The 24,497-nt window shown below is 38.8% G+C and overlaps 1 protein-coding gene across 2 annotated transcripts in view; it reads right to left on the minus strand.

Annotated features, from left to right (window-relative positions):
* Positions 1–24,497, minus strand: part of SYNE3 (spectrin repeat containing nuclear envelope family member 3) — a 60,129-nt gene that overhangs the window by 19,472 nt on the left and 16,160 nt on the right. Inside the window, exons 6-16 of one of the 2 annotated variants that reach the window (XM_060756016.2) lie at positions 22,096–22,257; positions 20,532–20,876; positions 19,354–19,490; positions 14,504–14,678; positions 13,678–13,860; positions 12,594–12,737; positions 10,121–10,255; positions 8,941–9,102; positions 8,175–8,338; positions 4,862–4,985; positions 1,193–1,342 (exon numbers count right to left, since the gene is read on the minus strand). In XM_060756016.2, the coding sequence (XP_060611999.2) occupies positions 1,193–1,342; positions 4,862–4,985; positions 8,175–8,338; positions 8,941–9,102; positions 10,121–10,255; positions 12,594–12,737; positions 13,678–13,860; positions 14,504–14,678; positions 19,354–19,490; positions 20,532–20,876; positions 22,096–22,257 (1,881 nt within the window). Of the gene's footprint in view, positions 1–1,192; positions 1,346–4,861; positions 4,986–8,174; positions 8,339–8,940; positions 9,103–10,120; positions 10,256–12,593; positions 12,738–13,677; positions 13,861–14,503; positions 14,679–19,353; positions 19,491–20,531; positions 20,877–22,095; positions 22,258–24,497 lie in introns of both variants that reach the window. The other variant, XM_060756000.2, reaches the window with a different exon arrangement.

The following is a 24,497-nucleotide window of genomic DNA, read 5'->3' on the forward strand; positions in this document are numbered from 1 at the left end:
TCACATAATCCCTGTTTATTTCTTGCATTGCTAACTAACCAAAGGCTTAGTCCCACAGCCATGTCTTTATTTTTTTTCCTGAATGCCAAGAGGGAGGGGCACTGATCTAATTTCACTAGGGAGGGAGTTTCACAGCTGAGGGGACACTACTGAGAAGGCCCTGTCTCTTGTGTCCACCAAGCGCACCTGCGAAGGAGTAGGGATCGAGAGCAGGGTCTCCCCAGAAGATCTTAATCCCCTAGATGGTTCATAGAAGGAGATGTCTTCGGACCGGTAAGCTGGGCCAGAAGCGCTTAGGGCTTTATAGGCTAAAGCTAGCACTTTGAATTGTGCTCAATAGCAAATTGGCAGCTAGTAGAACTGACATAACAGGACGGGTTGCATGTTCCCTGTATGCCGCTCCAGTAAGGAATCTGGCTGCTGCCCAATGGACCACTTGAAGCTTCCAAACAGTTTTCAAAGGCTATCCCACGTACAGTGCATTGCCGTAGTCTACTTGGGATGTAACAAGAGTGTGGACCACCATTTACATATAGGTACTTAATCTTTACGACTTTTAAAAAAATCAGAGAGGAATATTGTATAAAAGTAAGTATGCTGCAGTTAGAGAAGAGCAGGAAGACAATTTTAAAGGATGGGAAGGATTTACTCTGTCTTTTCTATATTTTTCTTCAAATGTATTATTTGTCCATTGTTTCTTGTAATTTAAATATTAAGTGTGATATTAAAATGAATCTATGTCTATATCTACATACAGATGATATTTTAGAAAAAACAAAATAACACAAAAAATCCCAACCAAAAACCAGTGCAACCTTAAACATTTGGCATTCCAAAAAGTCCTGATACATTAGCTTCTTGCATTTCTGTTTTATAATAAATAATAATATAATGAAACTTTATTTATACCCTGCCACCATCTCCCCAAAGGGATGCGGGGCGGTTGACATGAGGCCATGCCCAAATGAATTACAGTGGAGGAAATACATATAAAGAAGACAATAACATCAAATAAAATACTTAGTAATAACATAGTAAAATAAAAATAACAAAATCATAATAAAACAAATGATAAAATGGTAATAGAATTAGAATTTTATCACAACAGAATGGGACAGGACAGAACAGAGTGTCTTGAGCAGATCCCTTCATTACACAGTAGTTAATTAATTAATGGTGGAATGGAACAAACCTTTAGGTTGCCATGCCTTGCTTTCAGTTCTTCACTGCTGGATGGTTTCGTAGCAAGAATTTTGGACAATCTGGCATTTTCCCCTTGCAACCACTGTTCAAAATTTTTAATGAGTTGGAGGCCGTTAGACTCTTCATCTTGGGCTGAGTCCTTCTGGATTAAGGAGAATAAAAAAAGGGGACAAAATTACATAAATGAGGAAGAAAATATGAACATGTACTTTCCCCGCTCCACTTAACATTCAACTTACTCTGCATGTACCAGAGTAACTTACTCTGTGCCAACTTATTCTGCATGTGCCATATTTTATTTTCAGATATTTTATTTTTGGATGCAGAGGAGAAAGGTTTCAGAGATTTAAAGGACCATGATCAAATATTATTTTTGCTATTTTATTTTATTTGTTACCTGCCTCTTCAAACAGCTTGAGGTAGGGTACAAGATAATGAAAATATACAGAAAAAACACAATACTATTACAATAATACACTGAATAAATAGGACAAAGATTCCAATACTAATGAAATATAGAGTTAAAATTCATTCTTTCAAATCAACTGGGTAGGCCTGTCAGAGCTAAGTTTTAAACTGTGTCTTAGATCATGACCGCTCATTATACACAAGATGATATTTTTCAAATACCATATCACACAAAATGTTAGTTTTACTTTTAGGGCTTCACAGGTTAATTGGTTAGATCAATCAGTTAAAAAGATTGAGAGACTAACATCTTAATTAATTTCGTAGTAGAATTTTTTCAAAAAATCCCTGGGTAGCTCTGATAGAATATTAGGAAATTAAACATTCAGCATGATAAAATGTTCAGTGATGGCATTCCACGTAGCTTTATAATTGTAGCCACCACACTGTTGTCTCCAAAATGTCTATCCCCCCCCCCCCCCCCACACACACACACACTTTTTTAGCTTCACAACCATAAAAAAGATCATCTGGTAACCTTTGAGTCTGAGAAAAAAATTCAGCACTATTCACTGACTACTACTAGAAATATTAAAAGTAACGAGACTTCTAGAAAAAGGGGTTGTCAATGTTAATTTAACCCCAACAAGAAAGTGATTTTTCAAAAGAACTATGATGCCAGGATAGATGAATCTGCCAAGTTTTGTTTCTGTCACATTCCTATTTTGTTACTTTCAAATTTTCTGTGAGCTAAATATGAAGAATTTTGCAATGTTTGGACAAATTCTTACCAAAAATGAACTGAAACTTTTTTTTTCACTTATCTCTTGTTGTTGGAGGAACTTAAGTTATGGGCTTAAGTGATAAATGGATGCCAAAAGGGTATCGAAATCAGAATCCAATAGTGTCTTTGTGATTATTCATGAATTTGTTTCAAAATATATGAAAATTGTACTAAGTGAGTTCATTTGGTAAAATTCTTATTTGTCCTGAAAAGAATGACTCGCTAACCCAGTTCTTTTTAGGAGAGATGCTAGGAAGTGCTTGAAGAATCTTGAATGGACAGAATGTTCAGAGTTTAAAAAAAATTCAGAGCTGAAAGCAGGCTTTACTTCCAAGACATTTGCTGTTTGGTCAAATTTCAGCATTACAACCCACACTTGCTGTGAATATGGCCCTGTGTTTCCTATTAAAATTTTTGATAGTCAAATGAAGAGTTGTAAACCGCGGAAAACGCACTCGGAATTAAAAAGGGGCCCCGGCACAAGCAGTGTGGCCTTTATGAAGAAAGAAGGGGGGAAAGATCTGCTACAAAATCAGGATTTAATTTATGTCAGGGCGCACCAAGGTTGAAACCCAGCATCTCAATGTCAAGGGTCAATTCTACAACTTGCATAGTAATAGTAATAAAATGGAATGTGTCTATTACTGTCTGCAGAGTATAACCTCACTCCTATTGAGCAGACGTTGCTTTTCCCAGTATGTCTGGGAAAGGAGGGCAAAACTTCCTATCAGACAAAGTTGTTTCAAAATAGGTGTCAGCTCCTACACTTGCTTTTTGTAGAACGACTTCGCTGTATACAAGTAAAGTAGGGATAAAATTTTCAACTACAATGCCCAGAATCTTTTAATCAGCATGGCCACAACAACTCTCCAAAATTCATTGCTGGGGGAGGGATTCTGGGATCTATAGTGCAAAAGGAGTTAGCAACTTCAAGTTCTGGAGGAGATTGCCTCCAATGAGGAAAAGTAAAAGACAGCCTAGATAATAAAGTTACAGTCAGAGTTACAGGCCTTGGAGCCAGAGGAGACTGGTCATCCTGACTTGAAAATAGACCCTGGATTCTGAATGACAGAGTCTAATCCAATAGCAACAAAACAGCAGAACTTGCCTTGATGTGCTTTACAAAGAAAATGCCAAAAAAGCTAGGCTGTGTTGATATCCAGCTAGCTAAAAAAGCACATCTAAAGTTGTCTCTTTGCTACAAGACAACAGGTCCACTATCACTATTAGGCATTGTGTTGCATTTCCTGACCTTTGGCTTGCTACCTGGGCTGTCTCCTTTTGGATTTTTTTGCTTGGATTTGCATTTTTCTTTTGTTACTTCTCATGGTCAGACCCTGAACTGCACTGCCCACTTTTTTTTGGCTTCTCTGTGCAGTCCCTCCCCCATCGGCAGATTTAACTTTTGCAGATTTGATAAATATATTATCTCTAAGGATCTTTACGTCCTCCAGTACCACTCTATGATTTACTTCTGTTGGATGCTGACCATAGAGTTTTGCCGGAGGGGTTAGAGAAAATGCATTACACATAGCCAGCTCCCCACATCTGCAGGTTTAAAATGACCTTTTTAGGATTCCCTAGCTTCTCTGGTGGAACTCTATGGTTAACTTCCAGCAGAAGTCCCTGAAAGAGCTAAAGATTGTAACGTAAGGACCCCCCTCCCCTAAAAATGAGTTCTGGGATCACTTCCTGTTGTAAAAAAAATACCAACAACTCCTAGGGGAGGCTCAAAGCATGTTTAAAATATCCTACATGCTCCAGAGAATTTGGTTGGGTTGGTACAAAAATGATTTTTTTTCTCTACATGAAAGGTCCAGCCTAACAAGGTCTTTGGTGGGCAGGGGAATAATGCAGTAGCATAGTCCCCAACAGCAACCGACTCAGTCATAGAAGAAGGGTGAGAAAATAGTGGTGATCCAAATGGAACTATAAATCTCATCGCCCTAAGCCAAGTGGGAAAGTGCACTGCAAAATCTAGAGAGCTTCAAGTTGTTTCCCTATCCCATTGAACAAATATTGCTTTTTTTCCTTTATGACGGATGATACATTCTAGAAGGAATAAAAATATTTTCTGTTCCCATATACCTTTCAGGGATGCTTCTTGGCAGTGGATTGGACTGGATGGCCCACAAGGTCTCTTCCACTCTATGATTCTATGATGCCAGAGTGATGTGGTGGTTTGAGCACTGGACTATGACTCTGCAGACTAGGGTTCCAATCCCCACTTGTCTATGAAAAACACTGGGCAAATCACAGCCTTTCAGCCTCAGATGAAGGCAATGGCAAACCTCTTTTAAATATATCATGCCAATTAAACACTGTGATAGGATCACCTTAGGTTGGAAACGACTTGAAGGCATGCCTCCATAACCATCACAACATCTTTTAGATCTCAAGTTCTTCACTAGGAGTAAGTTACAAGTGTAAGTTACAGCAAAAGCATGACTCAAATGCTTTTCTCACCCAGTACTGGTTGGGACCATCTGTAGAGTGAATGAAAAAGCCTTGAGCTGGTGTGTTGTTGGAGAATGTTGTCTTCTTATGCACATCTGTTGCTGTCCTGTTTGGATGGATTTTCTGTGTTAACCTAAGATGACCAAAATTAGAGGATAAGATAAATTTTAGGTTGGTTAAGTTAGAGTGTACAACATTTGTAAATACTGCACATTGGTGCTATCTTTTTATTCTTTGGTAAGAACAGATATTAACAAAACAAAACAAAAACCTACAGTAAGGATAGAACCAAAACGAATGGAAGAAAAACATTTCCAATGAAGGAACCCACTTAAGATCGATGGAAACACATCCTGATAACCAAAATGATGACTATATCATTTTGAATTCAATATTCTAGAAGCTGGTATTATTTCTCCTTATGATCCTCCTCAACTCCTATTATTACAGATGGTACACACCTAACAAGCACTGTACAAACCAATTTAGGATCCTGTTGCCACTTTGGAGTTTCAAACATAAGTGAAACCAGGAGAGACAAATTCTATTGCTCTTCCAGGATTACTAACTAAGCTGTGTTGTACCCAACGAGCCTCCTTTGCAAGCCACTGAAGTACCATATTTTAAGTCATACTCTGTAATGCCAGTTCAGCAGTATCAGGGGACAGATATGGCTGTAAAAGATACTGTGACAAGTTCCTGCCAGTAGATTTTCCCTGGGGATGGTCTCGCCATTTAAGAACCTTTTTAATAGATTGTTACTTTCAGTGGGATTGTTCTAACAGAGAGTTTGTAGCAGTGATTAGGAAATGGCTGCAACTCACAGCTGGTTTTTCCACTGATGAGGAAACCTGACAAGCTCAGAAAGTGGGGATCTCTCTCGCACTTCACCCTTTCACTTGTGAAAAAACTAGTTAGTTCAGAAAAGGAAAAGTCTGGGCAAGAAGCACATTTCCAGGAAAGTTACAAACAGAGGAAAGAAGGCAAACTGTCTAATTTTCAGAGCCCTACAGGGATTAGATATTATTCAACTTCTTTTGCCCCAGTGGCAGATGCAGCAAAAAAGGATCAGAAAATACCATATGGAAAAAAAACTTGAAGGTGAAGTGGGGAAAAACAAGGAAGGGTTGTCCCTGGTCTGTGAGGATGAAAATCAATCTCTGATCAGGAAAAAATGAAGGACAAAGACAGTTTGCCACACTGAAAATGCAAAATGTCTAATTGTATAGTTCACTTGGAGCAATTATTTTTAATAGGAACTTGCAATTGCTGCTCTTTATACTCAAGATATATCACCAAGTGAAAGTACACAGTAGGAGTGTCAAGCCATACATTGGAAAAACTACCATATACCTTCCAAGATTTTGGGGGAATAAGAAGAAAGGGAGCATGGGAAGTTCCTTTTTGGAGAATAATTTGTTTCTATCATTCATTATGATGTTTTGTCTTTATATCACAAAATAAAAATGTATATGTAAATATTAGTAGGATTATTAAGCAATTCTAATTATTTAAAAACGGATTTTATTTCTTTCTGTCCGGTTGGTGGGCAGAAGAGTTGATTGATCTTGATAGTTCATGATGTATCCAATTTTGCCTCAAAGATTGGGAACCTCTGTTTTAGATGGCATAATTTTTTTTAAAAACCTGTTTAAAATAACCTGAAAAAGCAACTTTTAATATAAAATAGAAAACAATCACTTATTACACCAATAAAGCCATGTTGTTTCCATTTATGAGGTTATTTTGAAAGTGCCTGTCATAGTCTTATTGCAAAAAGTATTCATACCTGTTATTTGTAACTCACTTTATTACTTGTTACTATAATATCTCCTACATGGTTTGTTATTTGCAATTTATCATATTTATATCTGCTTATTTCTCAATTCAGCAAGCACTACTAAAAATAGCAACATACAAAAGTGTAATAATGTAATTAAATTGTCAAGGAATTAAAATCTGTTGAAAACGTAAATCATTAAGAATAAAACAAAACATAGAAAATTCAGACCTATTCTTCTTGAGAAATCCATCTTGCAAGGCATCCCAGAAAGCTTTCACATAAAGAGAGGTTGAATGGTGGTCTGGTATGTTTTTCTTTATTTTTAAGACTTTTTTTGAGGGGAGGGGGTGATCTGATGCCATCCCAATTTTTTCAGGATGGCATGAGGACATACCTGGGAAAGCTCAGCTTTTGGGCAGTCACCAAGTTATGAAATAGATAGTTAGATAGATAGACAGATAAGATAGAGCTTTAGATAACATAGGGAAGGGTTAACACCCCTCTGGTGTTTGTTTTGCTGCCTGTGCTCCTGTTCAGAAGATTTCACCACACTTTCTGTCCATGTGAGAACTGGATTTTGAAAAATTTGATTTGTGGAAACAAGGACCGGTAATAAAGTTTTAGTGGACACACCCTTTCCTCATGATAATTTTCCCAGGAGTGAAATTTCCTTCCAAGGAGTAGATTTCCCTCACTTCCTGATGTCTCACCCCCATTCTTAACTATAAGTCATTTGTAAGTTAGATGTTTGTAACTCGAGGACTGCCTGAATATGATGGAATGATATTAAATTACCTGACTTTTGGTCCCAGAATATCATAGAGTTACTTTGAAGGACCTCTAGATTTCTAGGGAAGTATCCTATCTTGGAATTAGCTACATCCTCCAGCATGATTCAATGGTACCTTTCAAGTAAGCATGCCATAGAATTGCCTGGAGAACATAGCAAATTCCTAAAGAGACCATGTCCTAAAGAGACCATGGCTAAATGAAACCATGAATATGTATCTTGTAGTTGTGGGATACTTACAGTATGTTACTAGTAATTATACTGCTTATTATTTTGTAAACTCATTCCGAATAGAATAGGCTGCTGGCTCCAGTGTCGGTTCAACAATGGATGTGCTCCAGGTTTCAAATCTAAACTTTAAATAAACGACCCAAGGCTACATCTACACTGCCATATAATGCAGTTTGGAACGGCATTTTATCATCAGTACAGACTCATATAATGCAGTTCAATGCAGTTAACCTGAATTATGTAAGTCTATACTATTATATGCCAGTGTAGATGGGGCCTCTGATAGTGAATGCAAAAGAGTGATTTGGGTACACATCTTGGATAGTTCCTTTAAAGTTAAGGCTAAAATTTGGAAATAAATCAAGAACCAATTGATATAGCTATCTCCAGCTGTTGCTGTTTCCAAATCCTTGGTGACAGCAATGCAGAAAGTTATTCTGAACAAGTTTCTCCTCTTCTCCTTAATCTGCCTTCTGATGCAGATTAAAAATGGGATATGAGGCTATGTGACCTCTTACCTTGTCATCATGTCTTCAAGAGACTCAAAGGATTCCAATAGTTTCTTCAATTCTTTTTCGACATTTTCAGCCCCCTCTGAAGAAGAGTTTGCTGCAACCAGTTCTCCTTTGGCCTCAATAAATTGCAGTTGGTTCTCTCTATCTGGAAACTCCATTTGAAGTCTCTTTAAAGGAGAGGATGAACAAATATGAGGCCGTTACGATTTCTGCAAATTGTGCACAGATTCATGACTGTTTCCATTCAGAATCACTATCTGAAGTGGGTGATCTACAGAAACCAGTAGTGGATCTATGCTGTAGAATTAATGCAGTTTGACACTATTTTAATTGCTATGGCTCAACACAATGGGAACCTGGGATTTATAGTTTGGTAAGGTACAAGCACTCTTCAGCAGAGAAGGCTAATTACTTTGTAAAAATACAAGGCCCATGCTGTCACCACTGAATCTACAAGAAGAATTGAGTGACTTGAAAGCTTCTGACTTTACAAAGTCCAAAGCCAATGGGAAATGCTTTTTCAGGCTATTTCCTTTGTATGTGTATTTGTAATGTGTGTTCAGTCTATTTCTCTGTGATTCAAGGAGAGTTTTACAACCACTGAAATATATTAACCTTACAATAGTTGTCACACAATAATTTTGGAGCTTCTCTGCATCTGTTCTCATTCTCTCTCTGTGTGTGTATGTGTGTCAACTTAAGGCAAGCTAATGACTTTCAAGGATCTATTCATTGTCATTGACATCCCAAGAGAAGCAATCTTCCTCACCTCCAAATCCCAAACTCGGCTATTAGTTTTCCACCCATCATTAGCACCCCAAAAAGACTCCAGTTTTTGTTTGGTTACTGTGAGCCACTGCCAGAGATCAGTCGATTTATTATTGAAGGTCCAGTGGTCTTGGACATGCTGCTTACTCTGTGCTGTGATGGTCTGAAAATAGAATCAGGGAAAGATGTACATCATTGACAGAAGTAAACAATAAAGGAAACTTCCTGAGGGCTAAAAGATCCATAAATAGAGCATCTGCAACTTCCTTTGGAAGATGTCCAGAAAAAGAGATCCCACAACCTCTCAAGGGCAGCTGGTTTCATTGCCAAACCACTCTCTCTGTCAATAACTTCTAACATTCAATTGAAATCAACTTTCCTGTAACTTCAAACCATTAGACCTAGGGTGCATCTACACTGCAGAATTAATGCCCTTTGACATTTTAATTGCTATGGCTCAGTACTATAGAACCATGGAAACTGTTGTTTCATAAGGCAGTAGCACTTTTTGGCAGAGAAGGCCAAATACCTTGTAATAATACAACTCCCATGGTTGCTTGTATTGAGTCATTGCATTTAAAGTGGTGTCAAACTGTATTGATTCTATAGTGTGGATGCACTCTTAGTTTTACCCTCTGAGGCAGCATAGAACACGCCTACATCCTCCTCTTTTTGGCATCCCTTGAGCTATTTACAGAGTTCACATGTCCCTTCTCAATCTTCTCTTTAAAGTACTTCTCTTCTTGAAAAAAACTGTATTTGAAAAATAGCCCAAACTAACATTTTAATGAATAAACATTTAACAGTAACCCAGAATCTTCTTAAAGAGTTTAGTAACACAAAATTTCTCAAAAGCTTGTGTACCAAAGTCTGTCCACATGGTGGTGCTCTATAAATGGAACTACTCTATGCAAGTGTGAGGTTCTCTTTTCTAGTGAAACTGGATGCAGCCCAGAAAAGACAAAAAGAAAACATTGTTGTGATGAATAATAATTCCTTCTGTTTTATTCCTGTAAACAGATCCATTACTGTCCAAGTACTAACCAGAGCTGACTCTGCTCAGCTTCCAAAATCAGATGTAATCTGGTACCCTTAGGACATTTAGGTCCAAAATAAGTGCTTAAACAAATAAATAGGAAAACATCATGCCTTTCAGACATCTTAAACTAAATCTGAGTTACCTCCAGAGATCTCTTCAGAAGGTGATGTTCAGAAGAAAGAAGCTTAATTTTATGCTTCTGTGTTGGGTCTAGCTGAACAAGTTTCTCCAGTTCATCCATTTGAGCACCACACTCTGCCACATCTCCATGGAGAATCTGAAGAAGGAAGTCCATTTATTTTCCTTATATATTTATTTTACTTAATGTATATATTATCATATTAATAAAAAAATACTGCAATACCATAACAGATGTTATGTTCTCCCTTTCTATTAAAGAATGGTATCCAAACCAGCCTAAACAAAATCAAGATAAATATATAAAATTTAAGCAAACATTTATTTTATTTATTGTGTCAGAAGCAAATTGAGGGTACAGTTATAATGTATTCTTCTGCTCCCCCCCCCCAAAAAAAATGTATACACTGTTATATAACAGGATTAAAGATTCTAATAATATAAAAGCCTCCCAAAATTCTAAGAGAAACTTTAAGTGAGCTTTGCAACTAAGCTTCAATAATGTGATCAGTGCTTGATAACAAGTTGTTCCCAAGTTATACTGACCTTAAGAAGTGCCTACTGTTGTATTACTTAGGATATTGATTTATTTATCATGTCAGAAGTGAACTGAGGATACAGTTGTAATGTAGTTAAAGACACAAAGTTAAAAGACTTGGCATTATACTAAATGCCCTTTGTTCAGTAGCTGGCCACTTAGAGTGCCTCGGGTGTTGGAAGTCCTCCATTGTGCATGTGGCAGGGTTCAGACTGCATTGTAATAGGTGGTCTGTGGTTTGCTTTTTTCCACACTCGCATGTCATGGACTCCACTTTGTGGCCCCATTTCTTAAGGTTGACTCTGCATCTCATGGTGCCAGAATGCAGTTTGTTCAGCACCTTCCAATTCACCCAGTTTTCTGTGTGCCCAGGGGGGAATCTCTCATTTGGTATTAGCCATGGATTGAGGTGTTGGATTTTAGCCTGTCACTTGTGGACTCTGACTTGCTGAGGTGTTCCTGTGAGTATCTCTGTAGATCTTAAAAAACTATTTCTTTATTTAAGGCACTGGCATGCTGGCTGATATCCGAACAGAGAATGGGCCGCAGATGTCACTTCCTTTGTCCTTTCATTATTGGCTGCTACTTCCCGATGGATGTCAGGTGGGGCAATACCGGCTAAACGGTATAATTTTCTCCAGTGGTGTGGGGAGTAGATATCCTGTGATAATGTGGCATGTCTCACTGTTTTAAGATGGTGAAATGTGTTCCACATTGGGCATGTGTACTCAGCAGCAGAATAGCAAAGCAGAAGGGGGGATGCCTTCACTGTGCCTGGCTATGATCCCCAGGTTGTGCCAGTCAGCTTTCGTGTGATATTATTTCTAGCACTCACTTTTAAGCAAATAGAACCTAATTAATACATAGGATGCAATTAAAACTAACATGTATAAGAATGAATTCCAGTCAAATGCCTCATAAGTCCCCCTTCCACATTTATTTAGTGGAAAATTCTAAGTAGTTCATGAAACTACAAATCCCAAGATCCAATAGGATGGAGACAAGGAAGTTAGAGTGGTATCAAAGTGGTATAGTTAAAGAGAGCTGATACACCACAGGTCAGACTATTTGTCTATGTAGTCTAGCACTGTCTACTCCTAATAACAGTAGTTCTCCCATAGAAGTCTTTGCAGTTCTCTACTAGCTGATCCTTAGATGAAGTCTGTATTCTTTCATATCGAGATAGAGAATAGTACACCCAATCTCACTCCTCTAGGTCCCACACAGAGTTCGAAAAATTATTTGTTTTATTATAGCACTGATAATCTCTTGGCAACAGTCATGTTGTCTGGAAAATTCTGGGGATCACAGTAAATCAACTAAGTTTTCAGTCATTACACTGCCATGGGTTTCTCAGCCATGTCACTCTCAAAACCACCAAACACTGCAATGAATGGCATCAGTGACACATGAATAACAGTAACCCTTTGTATAGGTATGATTATCATTTATCTTGTGTAGACTAGGGTGTAAATCTTTACTTATTCCTCTCTTGTATGCCAGAACAAATAATTTCAAAGATTTTCACTTGCTTAATGTGGTAAGAGCTTTGTGTATTTTAAAATATTTTCCACATTGTAGAATTATTATCCTGAAAAATGTGTTTTGTATAAAAACCTGTATTAGGTTCTTGTGGGTTTTTTCGGGCTATATAGCCATGTTCTAGAGGCATTTCTCCAATGCCTCTAGAACATGGCCATATAGCCCGAAAAAACCAACAAGAACCTAGTGATTCCAGCCATGAAAGCCTTCAACAATACATAAAACCTGTATTGTTTGCACAATTTTTAAAATTTTGAATTATTTAAAAAGAACCTCTGTGTTTGGCCAATTTCAAAGCACACATCCTATATCTTTGAAGGTAAGAAAATTTGCAAGTCTTTTTACTGAAGATACAGCTGAAATGGAATTCTGCTACATGTGGATGGCAGCCACTTACCTGTAGCCTTTGTAGTCGAGCTTCTTTGGCTGTCAGATCAGTCAAAGGTTCCTTCTCTGCATCTAATTTGGCTCTGAGAGCTGACAACCTCTTTTGCAACTGCTCAAAGATTGCCCCAAAGTCTTTATGCTGAGATACTAAAGCCTACCAAAAAGAAAAAGGGAGACATTGCATGCAAAAGAGAAGTACTACAAAGAGAAACTACATTCCATGACAATCCCATTTATATCATTTTGTTTCTCTGCTAAACTCGCAACCTAGCACTCTACGTCCTTTCAAAATTTTAGGCACAATTAAAGACCTATATTTTCTGATAGGCCTATCCAATCAATTTTAAACTACAATTTTTAAATTTAAATTTTATTAGTATTGACATTGTCCTCTTTATTCTGTGGATTTCAATGGTTTTGTGTTTTATCTATGCATTTTAACTATGTTGTATCCCACCTAAGGAGGTGAGAAGAAGCAGATAACAAATAAAAATTATTAGTAATAATGGTAATAACAAAAACAATAAGTTAGTATCCAAGGAGGAAAACACAGAAAGGTCATGTCTACATGACTAAACAATGTGGCTTCACTACTCAGTTGTAGTAGTGAATCCATATGGTACACAGGCTGGATTTGTATCAGCCTAATGCATCCAGCCATTACTCCATGCTTTAGAGTTTTCTGAAATCTTCAGAGTGAAGGCGTAGAGATCCGGATAGGGCTGAATCTGGCCTGATGTTACATTCCCACCATTAATGGACCCACTGCTGCCTCACCACCAGCAAGCAACTCTCTCCAAGATCTTTGTGAGTGACGTTACATTTCTGATGATGTCATGTTGGGCACCAAGCCATGAGACCAGAAATGTGATGTCACTAGTCAACTTTCTAAGAGAGAACTGCTTGCTGGTGGTGAAGCAGCCCATTGACAAGGCCGCAGTAGTGGTTCCAATATCCCCTTAGTCTGGCTTCCCATGTGAATGGCCAAAGGCCTCCAACGGATGCATCAGAACAGCTCCCTTACAACAGTTTTTTTTGTAAGTATAAACTTACCAGCCTAAGACTCTTAATGGTTAGTTTAAGAAACTACACACCTGCAATCTGCTTTTTCTCTGAAGGAGCTCTTTGTGCAGGTGTTCTGCTTCCTTCATGGCATTAGTTGCCTCCACCAAGAGTGACTTTGCTCTCTCCTCCTCAAAAATGCTGCTCAGGAAATCTTTTTTCAACTGCAACATCAGGAGTTTCTCCTTAAAGTGGGAACATTCAGCCAGATATTGCTACAGGGGCAAACACACATTTTTTAGTTTAGTAATTTTTAATTACAACTTAATAATAACAACAACAACAACAACAACAACAACAAAAATCTATTTATATCCTGCCACCATTTCCCCAAAGGGACTCGGGAAGCTTACAAAGCACTCCAGGCTGCACATACAACAGGTAAAAATGGTACAAAAGTACAAAACAAGTCACATAAAGTCATAACAACAACCCCCATCAACACATGTAGCATGAAATCAAAACAATACACTTTTAAAACAACAGTAGATAAAACTAACTTATTCAACTATTTCTGCCCATTCTCCATGGCTCACAAACCAAGAATAGCCACTGTTAACAGTTAATCATATCTGAAAATCCACAATAGAATGGTATGTGCAATGAAATATAGAACCAGCATAGAAGAAAGAAAAACCCTATACTCAGATAATGGGATTGTTCCTTTTTTAAAGAAGAGCTAAGGTTTGGTACTTACAATGACCAATGCATGGATCATCACAGATTTCTGGGTTTACTTTTGACTAAAATTTCTCGATGGGTATTATACAGTGCTTCTAAATTGAATCTGGTTGAGGTATGCTCCTACATATATGTAACTTTTAGGCTTCCCAGCATTTCCATAGAATCCATTATCACCTCAATCTGATGCAAGAATGGCTCTGTCATGGAAGGATCTGAAATATTTGCAGTGGTGTCCAGTAGTCTTTGTACTGATGGTTTCCATAGCTGGAACTCCCTCAGGGGATTTTGGAAGCGTTGCCTCAACTCTGTTTCAATCTCAGAACTCATTTTGTATGTTTTCCCCTTCAGGCTGCAAAAGCAAAAACAGGAAAAAATCACAACTACATTTGAATTCTATGAAGTGGGGTAAGTCTTGCTTCTCCACTTCACTCAAAGGACAAATGGTCTGCTTGTGTTTTAACACAAATACAGTTCTGAATCACATATATTCTCATTTTCATTCTTCCTGCAACTGCTGTCTCTGTCAGTCAAAGGACTGACTAAACCTTTAAAAAAGAACCACATTCCTTTCCATTGCACCTGCTGTGGAGACTTACCAAAATCTGCCCTTATCACTAAAAATATAATAAAATAATATACTTTATTTATATTCTGCTCTATCTCCCCGAGGGGACTCAGGGCAGATTACAGAACACATTTCTGGCAAACATTCAGTGCCGTTATATGATTGACAAGTACTGACAATACATAAACAATACTTAAACAGAGGTATAGGCTTTTCTCATCTTTTTTCCATCTCCAGCAGGTGGAGGCGGTGTTTGACTCCAGCTATGGGGAGGTGCTGTTGCTCCATCTTCCATGCTGAGGAGCTTCTGTTGTCTGTACACAACCGCCTGATCAAATCATCACTCACTTAAAGTGGTACCTACTTATCTACTCACATTACCATTTTCAATATGCTAGGTGAGCAGAAGCTGGGCTGATGGCCGGGAGCTCACCCCAACCCAGACTTGAACTGTCAAACTTTCTGCAGCTGGCGGTTAACCCACTGTGCTAAAAACCAGCATATACACTGCAGAATTGATGCAGATTGATACTACTTTAAATTTCATGCCACAATGCTATGGAATCCTGGAAGTTATAGTTTCATGAGACACCAGCACTCTTTGGCAAGAAAAGCTAAAGATCTTGTGAAACTTCTACTCCCATGATTCCATAGCATCAAGCCATGGCAGTTAAAGTGGTGTCAAACTGCATGAACTCTACAGTGTAGATGCACCCTGAGATTCCCAACAACTTCATATACTATAAGCATCAGCTATAAGATCAATAGACAGAGGAAGTTGGCCCCATGGCAAAATTTTATGATAGTTAAGTTGCATGGAATGGGAAGGTGTTTCCTAGTCATGTGAACCTTTACTTGCACCAACAGAAATTCCCCATCCCAAGTTTAAACATAATGCTTTTTATGAACTCTAAAACAGGCATGGAAATCAAGTTTCTAGAAACTTCAATCCCAAATCTGCTTATATGTAGTTATAATATATGACTTTCCAGGTAACATAAGAATCAGGCTTCCTTTCCTTTTAACAGTTATATAGGAGAGAGATCAATGTCTAGTGTGTGTCTCTTTGAGTGAAACTAAGCCAGCTTACCAGCTGAGAGCTGAAGTCCAAAACACATGGAGGGCCAAAGTTTGTCCAGGCCTGGGTTACAAGAAGCTGCCAAAATTAATGAACTTTTGAAGAAATAGCTTCCTGGGTTTTTTTTTGTTGTTTTTGTCAAACACAGAATACTTATTCATTTATTGTATACTATACTGCTTGCCATATTCCATATGCTCAAACTATAAGTATTTAACAGGGACAGTTAATCCAATTAATACTCTGTCAACCCATTTTTTCAACTGCTTTTAAAATGTCCCGGTTTCAGTTATCCTGTCTATTCTCATCTTACATCAATTGGTGCCAATTTCATTCAAAACACAAAATAGCTTGCACTGGTAGGACAGAATCTTGCATTTCCCAGTAAATTGAAAAGCAAAAGGAAACTGCTGCAGCTTCTCCTAAATGGTGCATTTTTCCTCATATATTACTTATGCTATCTTGATCACACTCTGATGCTACCCAGCCACATATGTCCTCATTTTAAACTGCAAATTAATGGAAAGTATGGTATCTAGTCATTTCTAGATAGACAGAAAAGATACTAGAGAAAATATATTCTTACTCAACAAGACTCATAGAATCATAGAATTGGAAGAGACCTCATGGGCCACCCAGTCCAACCCCCTGCCAAGAAACAGGAAAATTGCATTCAAAGCACCCCTGACAGATTGCCATCCAGCCTCTGCTTAAAAGCCTCCAAAGAAAGAGCCTTCACCACATTCTTGGGCAGAGAGTTCCACTGCTGAATGGCTCTCACCGTTAGGAAGTTCTTCCTAATGTTTAGATGGACTCTCCTTTCCTGCAATTTGAAGCCATTGTCCGTGTCCTAGTCTCCATGGCAGCAGAAAACAAGCCTGCTCCCTACGCCCTATGACATCCTCTCACATATTTATACAGGGCTATCATGTCTCCTTTCAGCCTTCTCTGACAGAAATGATAGAATTCTCATTTTGACAGTTATAAAATCAGGAAAATTTGTGATAAAAGCATTTTGGGTAGAATGAAGGCCCCAAGTTTCCTATTTTTGCTGTTTCTTCTGTTGCCATGAAGTGCCACATGCTTATCACCCTTTCCTATAAACAAACAAGGCTTCTGGGGAAAACAATTTGGCAACAATTTGTCACATTTACTCCAGCACATGTTCAATATTTCCATTAGTTGCTACTCTGCATTGGAAAGGATCCCAGACTTGCTTCTGAAAATCTGAACAGCTGGTCCTGCTATAAATGATACATTTTAGCAACACAAACCTCTTTCAGCTTGCCACCGGGTTCTGCGCTTGACACAAGAAAACCAACTTTTCGGATGAAGTCAACATGTGACAAGCCTTTCCCTAAGTCTGGAAATGTTCTTTCTTTGTTCTCCTCACTTCCTGATTCCAGTTAGCCTGGAAGTGGAATTCTTTTGCCAAACCTCACCAGGGGAAGGGAGGGGAGAAAGATTGGTAGGCTGCAACTCCTGTCTATCTTGGCTGCATATAAGCAGGAAACAGGAGGAAGGGAGGGCAGACCTAACAGGAAAACTGTGAAGGGAATGTAACTAGCCAAAACAACTCAAAAACAAATCATGTACAGGCAAGTAGTAATTCATTATTATATGCCTAAGACATTGCTCTATGGGTAAAAATAAAACCTAGCAACAAGTAACAGAATGTTTTTAGAAAGGCAAACATAAAAGGTCAGCGCTGTCCAAGAAAAGCACAGCAACTGGCACGAGATGGCACAGCACAAATGTAGTACGGCAAACTGCAGCCAAATGGGTGCTGGGAAATCTTCCAGGAGTCTCTGTCTGGCTTCCTGAGATTTCTCCAAAGTGTCATGCCAATTCCCCAGGACATCATCATTGGGAGCTTTCCCATCTTTTTGTACAGGATGCTTCCCTTCTTAAAAAGCTGAAAGTCCCATCCCTCAAATCTTAATGATGGGCATTAACAACTTTAAGATAAAATATTTGGTGATCCAACCCAGTTGGTGCTTGACAAGATTCCTTATTGATGGGTCAGTTATTCTGCTCTGGAATGCAATCTGAATGCTAAAGGAGCTATCCAAAGTACTGAAGCCTATTGTCCATTAGGTGCTACTCAGACTAAAACCAAAAGCAGATTCTCCACCATATTAGCATGGGGGGGGGGGGAGTGGGGTGTCACCAAATGCCACTGTTCCTATCTTTTATCTTTGGCCCTGCCCATCTCTGTAATTGAATACCTTGAGCTCTTTAAGGTGCTGCACCATTGGATCAGAACACTAATTTAGAACTGTGGAGATCCTAATGGCCATTCAGCCATGAATCGCATTGACTCGATCAGTATCTTTTGGCCACTAATTTTTGTGAGCATGTGTGTAACATTTGAGTAAGTGAAAATTTGGGAGGGGAGAAAGGAAACCATACTAAATTATTTTGAACTCTATGTGGAAAAGGCAGGGTATGAATACAATTAATCAGTATATAAAGAATTACTATATCCCAGCTCTTCTATTATGTCACTTAAGGCAGAGTGGGAAATCTTTGCTCTTCCAAATACATTATTCAATTGGTCCTCCATATCTGTGAGTTGAAATTTTGTGAATTTGATTATTTTTCTCTCTCTAGGAATCTCTAGGGACCCTTTGACACAGCCATATAACCCAGAATATCAAGGCAGAAAATCCCACAATATCTGCTTTGAACTGGGATGTCTGAATCCACACTGCCATATATTCCACTTCAAAGCAGAAAATGTAGGATTTTATTCAGCTGTGTGGAAAGGGCCTAGGTTGCTGCAGAATCACACTAAATGACCTAGGGCCCTTCCAAACAGGCTCTACATCCCAGGATTATCCCAGATTACTCAGCAGTGCTGACTCATATAATCCAGTTTAAAGCAGAAAACCTGGGATCAGATCTGGAAAGGCTCCTAGAGATTCCTAGAGAAGCTTGCTCTCGTAACTGCCAAGTCCTCCAGGAAGATTTTATGACCAGTTTTTGGCAGCTGACATAGGCTTGTGCTTGAGAATCTAGGTATTTTTCAAGAATTATGTTTTTTTCTACTTTTGCAAGGGCCTACTCCCCTAAAGTGGAGGTTCTACTGTGTTTCATCTCCCAGAAGCACAAATATGGAAAGCAACAAGGAATGGCGGGAGCTGTAGTCAAAGCATTTGAAGGGCCAAACATCCCCTGTCCTTGTTTTAAGGGACCCTTTACAGCTGCAAGATGTTAATCATCTTAAAACATTTATTTCTACTTCATGGACCTGTTGTTTTTCAGGCTAGCAGCTTGGTCTCAATCAGTCTGCTCAGTGCATTGTTTCCATATTACCAGAGCCATCTAATCCCCTGACAGTTTATTTTGAACTGCTGCCCCTCCCTAACAGTGAAATACCTTTGATATTCACATATTGCACGAATCACACTGTCAGAAAGAGGTTGCAGGTCTTGTGAAAACTTGAACAACTCCTTAAGCTGTGTCTTCAGTCTTTCTGCCTTTGCTTCCTCTGCTGTAAGGGCTCCCCTTGTTGCCTTAAACATAAAAAGAGTATCATTAAATATATATGCATATATTTATTTAAACAGTTATCCTGTTATGTCTGCATATATGTCTGCCTATACCTCTGTTTGCTCACCTATTTTTCTCTCTGGATTTCATGCTACAATTGAGAAAGGCAATTTACTTCTTGCAAATTACTGTACAATAGGACCTGCTAATTCAAATTATATGACCAGTATATGATATGAACTTTATTCAATCAAATGTATGTGTTTTTGCATAGTACTATTATGAGCTCTCCCAATTCCTTGAGCAGTGAGGAATTCTAGTTTTAAATTTTGACATTTTTTATCATAGCTAGTCAGTTATAGCCCATTCTTCTATGATAAAAGTCAAATTAAAGGTGGCTTATAAATAAAAGTACAAAAAGCAACAAACATAAAAACACATCAAAAAGGAGAAAAAACTGTACTAAAAATGTAAGGGCAACAGAAAACTAAAAACATATCAAAGACTCATTTAAAACACAGACACATAGATAATATAGCAGAAAGAATCAACTGAAAAGCAAGCCAATAAATGATCTGATCGAGCTCAAATATCTAAGAAAAAACCCAAAGGAACTGAAAAAGCACAAGCCCAGCCTATTGAGAAAAGCACAAAACCAGTCAATTTTAAGTGGCCACAAAATGACATGTGTGTGTGTGTGTGTGTGTGTGTGAAGGTACGGCAGTAGTTCTCAACCCATGGGTCCCCAGGTGTTTTGGCCTACAACTCCCAGAAATCCCAGCCAGTTTACCAGCTGTTAGGATTTCGGGGAGTTGAAGGCCAAAACATCAGGGGACCCACAGGTTGAGAATCACTGAGGTTAAAGGGATGGAGCAGCATAGGAAAGGGCAAATCGGACTGGGATCTTGATTTCAATAACTTCACCCTGTTATATTTTGATACCTATAAAACATCAGAGGACCAGATGATTTAAATGTCTAGTAATCACAGCAAATCATTACTGATTGTCCGCATCTAACCACCTTTCTTTGCTCTCCATCTGTTACTGTCCCAGAAACACTTACCATATATTTTCTCCAGAGAGCAATTAAGTCATCTTCACTTCTTGTGCCATCATTTGGCTCAAAGGTGTTTCCCAGCCTCTGCAGGCTTTTACGAAACTCCTGAACTTCAGCTTCCAGTAACCTGGCTTGTGCGTGATAGGCATTTTCCGACTTAAGGCTTTTCAGCAACCTCTCCTCTTCTTCAGCACCCACCACTTTCAGCTTTTCGAGGGCTTTTTTCAGATCTTCCAGCTCAATCTTCATCTTCTCTGCTCCCAGTGGGGAGGTGTTTTGCATCACACCAACAGACTGAGCTTCAAGACACCTCAGTTTCTTTTCCCCACTCTTCACATCTTTGGCGATATCCTACAAGAGGAAGAGATCCACCGTGAATGGTTTCTAGTCCTGCAGAATCTCCTAGAACCTTTTCTTAGGGATGTAACTCTTTGTTCGTTATTGTTTTCAAGGTAAGCAATGACTAACATTTTTACTGCTGCTAGAAAATATTCACGACTAATACAATTTTCAAGACCACTTCTTTTGGTGTGTCAGAAGTGACTTGAGAAACTGCAAGTCGTTTCCGGTGTGAGAGAATTGGCTGTCTGAAAGGATTTTGCCCAGGGGATGCCCAGATGTTTTACCATCCTGTGGGAGGCTTCTCTCATGTCCCCACAGAAGAAGCTGGAGCTGACAGTTGGGAGCTTGTCCCATCTCATGGATTCAAACTGCTGACCTTCAGTTTGAATCCACAAGAACTGCCACTACAACTCCTTAAAAAAAAAAGACCACAATGTGAGCATCCACAGACTTAGTATCCATAGGGGAACTTGGTGCATTGAACTCATAATTTGGAACTTATTCCATGCAAATTTGCATGCTGTATTTATTAACAGAAATGTGCATTTTTTCTGCACAGGTAACAGCATTTTCTACAGAAAATAATATTTCTGTGCAGTGCTGGACATAGCGGGATAAGAAAAAAGATGTTTCTGAAGGCAAACAGAGAAACCATGTGCCTTCTTCTACCCAACTTTCTCTCTGACAGTGGAGCACATCTATGTTCAAATAGAATATATATCAGGCATGGGCAAACTTTTGGTCATTCAAGTGTTTTGCACTTCAACTTCCATAATAACAACTGGTAGGCTGTTAGTAATTATGGGAGTTGGAGTCCAAAATACCCGGAGGGCCGAAGTTTGTCCATACCTGGTATATTTGGATGAAACTCAATGCACAATGCACACTTCCTTTTAGAAAATTCCAGGAACCACTTATGTAAGATATGCATGCATGGCACATGAACTGAGCATTTTGCATTACAGACAGGGAAAATCTGGCGCATGCATGATAGGAGAGGAAGGTCATCTTTGTATGGAGGCAGGAATCATCCTATCTGTCCAATGGTCTATTCGCAAATGTCCCAACTCTTGGATATTCATGTACAGCACACAGCTTGTGGCTTTCATATTATACCTATTTGCTCTTTTAGAGCATACACAGATGTGCCTTTGTGTGGAATGCGAAAGATAAGCAAAGCTTTTTCAACAAAGTCTCCTGCTCTCAGTAACAAATAACAAGCAAGTACCTGCAAAGCCTTAATTCTATTTTCTGCTGGCAATTTTGCTTCTTGGCCAAGGCAGCCGTTTAATCTTTCTGTCACCTGGGTCAGCCACAAATGAAACTGGTCGATGTTGCTCTTATATCGCTCGTGTTCTTTTGTTATCTTTTCCAGCAGTCCCACTCTTCTCTGTGACAAAAGAGACATCAGAAACAGAGAGAGGAAGAGTTATCTTTTGGCTCATAATTCACTTTAAAAAACACTCAGAATCTGTTCTATTCTTTTTCCTACTGCCTCCTCAGTTACTCGGCTCTTTTCAAGAATTCAAAACAATTTTTCTTCAGTTGGAGAAAAAGAAATACATCCCAGCCATGCTTGTGCTGTAATTATTTAGGTTTTTTATTAAACAAATATACTATTTCAAGGGTGTATATAGTCACAGCCTTTTGATTTTTTAAAAAGAGAGAGAAAAAATAATGATATACCCACATCTTTGCAAATTATTGATACTAAAATTATAATTGTATGCCAAAGAAACCAAAATATATGTGTGTTTTTGTTGTCACTGTGTGCCTTCAAATTGTTTCTGGTGTATGGCAACCATAAGGTGAACCTATCACTGGGTTTTCTTGACAGTATTTGTTCAGAGTGGGTTTGCCTTTGTTTTCTTCTGAGGGTGACCATGGCTGAAGCCCCATCTACACTGTCATATAATGCTGTGGTTTCAACCCAGCTCACATCACTCAGCCATGGTGATAGTATAGAAAACAGGATGTTCTTAAATATTCTGCAGTTTGCCTCTGCAGGGTCATACTTTCATCAGGGGGCCTGTATTGGCCTTCCATGTTTCTACCACACTACACAGTTATAAGAGGTAAGAACACTTTGTCTGCCAGTCTGCTGTGGAGTAATAATGGATAAATACATACATAGTTCCAGTGGCAGTTAACTCTACAACTAACCACAGCTAGAGATGATGGAATCACAGGGAAGGGAGGCAGACTGGCAGTGGGATGCACATAGCATTGCCCAATATGGACACTCACCAAACATTGTAGTCTAGCTCCAAGGCTTGTTTGCCTATCTTCATGACTGCATCTCTTTCTATAAACCAGTGCGGGTTCTGAGATTCACAGGGGAGGCTCTTCTCTCGTCCCAAGCACAGTTAGTGAGGACAAGTGAGAGGGCCTTCTCTGTGATGGCCCCCTGGCTCTGGAATAGCCTCCAAAAAGAGATTATATTAGTCCCTTCCCTTCAATCCTTGCGTTCCAACCCGAAAACATGGATGTTTAGACAGGTCTTTGGCCCTGAGTAGGCAAAATGGACCCATATGAAGCTGATACTTGGCACCTTGTGAATTGACGATAATTCGTTTTATCTACTGTTGTTTTAAAATTATATTATTTTGATTTTATGCTATCTGTGTTGACAGGGGTTGTTATTATAATTTTATGTGACTTTTTTATTCTTTTGTACAATTTTTATGTGTTGGTCAGTGTTTTTTTTTTTTTTTTTGGGAAGCACAATGTTTGTGCAACTAGATCGTCTTTCAAGGCAGAGGTTGATGTATCCCAAATTGGCCAATTGCATATCCAGAAGCTTCCAGAGACACTCCTTGCCATTTTGAATTGAAAAGAGAAAAGGAGGTTGTAAAGTTTGGAGGATATGAATGCTTCAAAAGCAGCCTTGTTGAGTGTAATTTAATTGCTCTTGTCAAACACCCAAATTCCTTAACACTGCATGATCAGGCACAGCTTTTACCCATTCACATTTTGTTCTTTGTTGATTATTCATTTGGCCTCAGTTAAGGTTATATGAACTAAAATCATTTTGACACAATCAACAGCAAACAGCAGTCATTCTCTCCCTCTAATCAAAACTGAACAAGTATTAAACTGCCACAGCTCTTCCTGCTCAAGCCAAAAAGACAGGATGTCCCTGGTGATTATTTATATTACTTGAAGGGTTGCTTGCCAATAAACCTTTTAGACTGGGTTCGGCTCAAGACAGAGAATGGAAAATAAATGGAAAGCAAATCAGTGACAAAAATGTTTTGTAGATCTATTCTGAAAAAAAGGTTAGAGAAAGAAGTTATATATGTATGGGTTCCTGTCTTTACCTCCGTGGTGACATCGTGGCTAAGTAAAAACCAAGGCACTTACTTAAGAAGACAGAGATAGAGAAACTGGTGGTCATGAAGTGTATGTGACTCCATACTCTCCAATTGACTGTTGGCAACTCTAAGAATTTCATTGGGTTTCCTCAGGAAGGAATATCAGAGGTTTGGCTGTTTCCTTCTCCTGCAGCACAAGACAGGCCTTAGCCATCTCCCAGCCAAGTACCAACCAGGGATGACCCAGCTTAGCTTTCAATATCAGACAGGATCTGGCTTCTTTAGCACAGGGTTGTCAAGCTCATTTTCATTAAGG

This window comes from Anolis sagrei, chromosome 1 (assembly GCF_037176765.1).
Source record: "Anolis sagrei isolate rAnoSag1 chromosome 1, rAnoSag1.mat, whole genome shotgun sequence".
In the NCBI taxonomy this organism is placed as follows: domain Eukaryota; kingdom Metazoa; phylum Chordata; class Lepidosauria; order Squamata; family Dactyloidae; genus Anolis; species Anolis sagrei.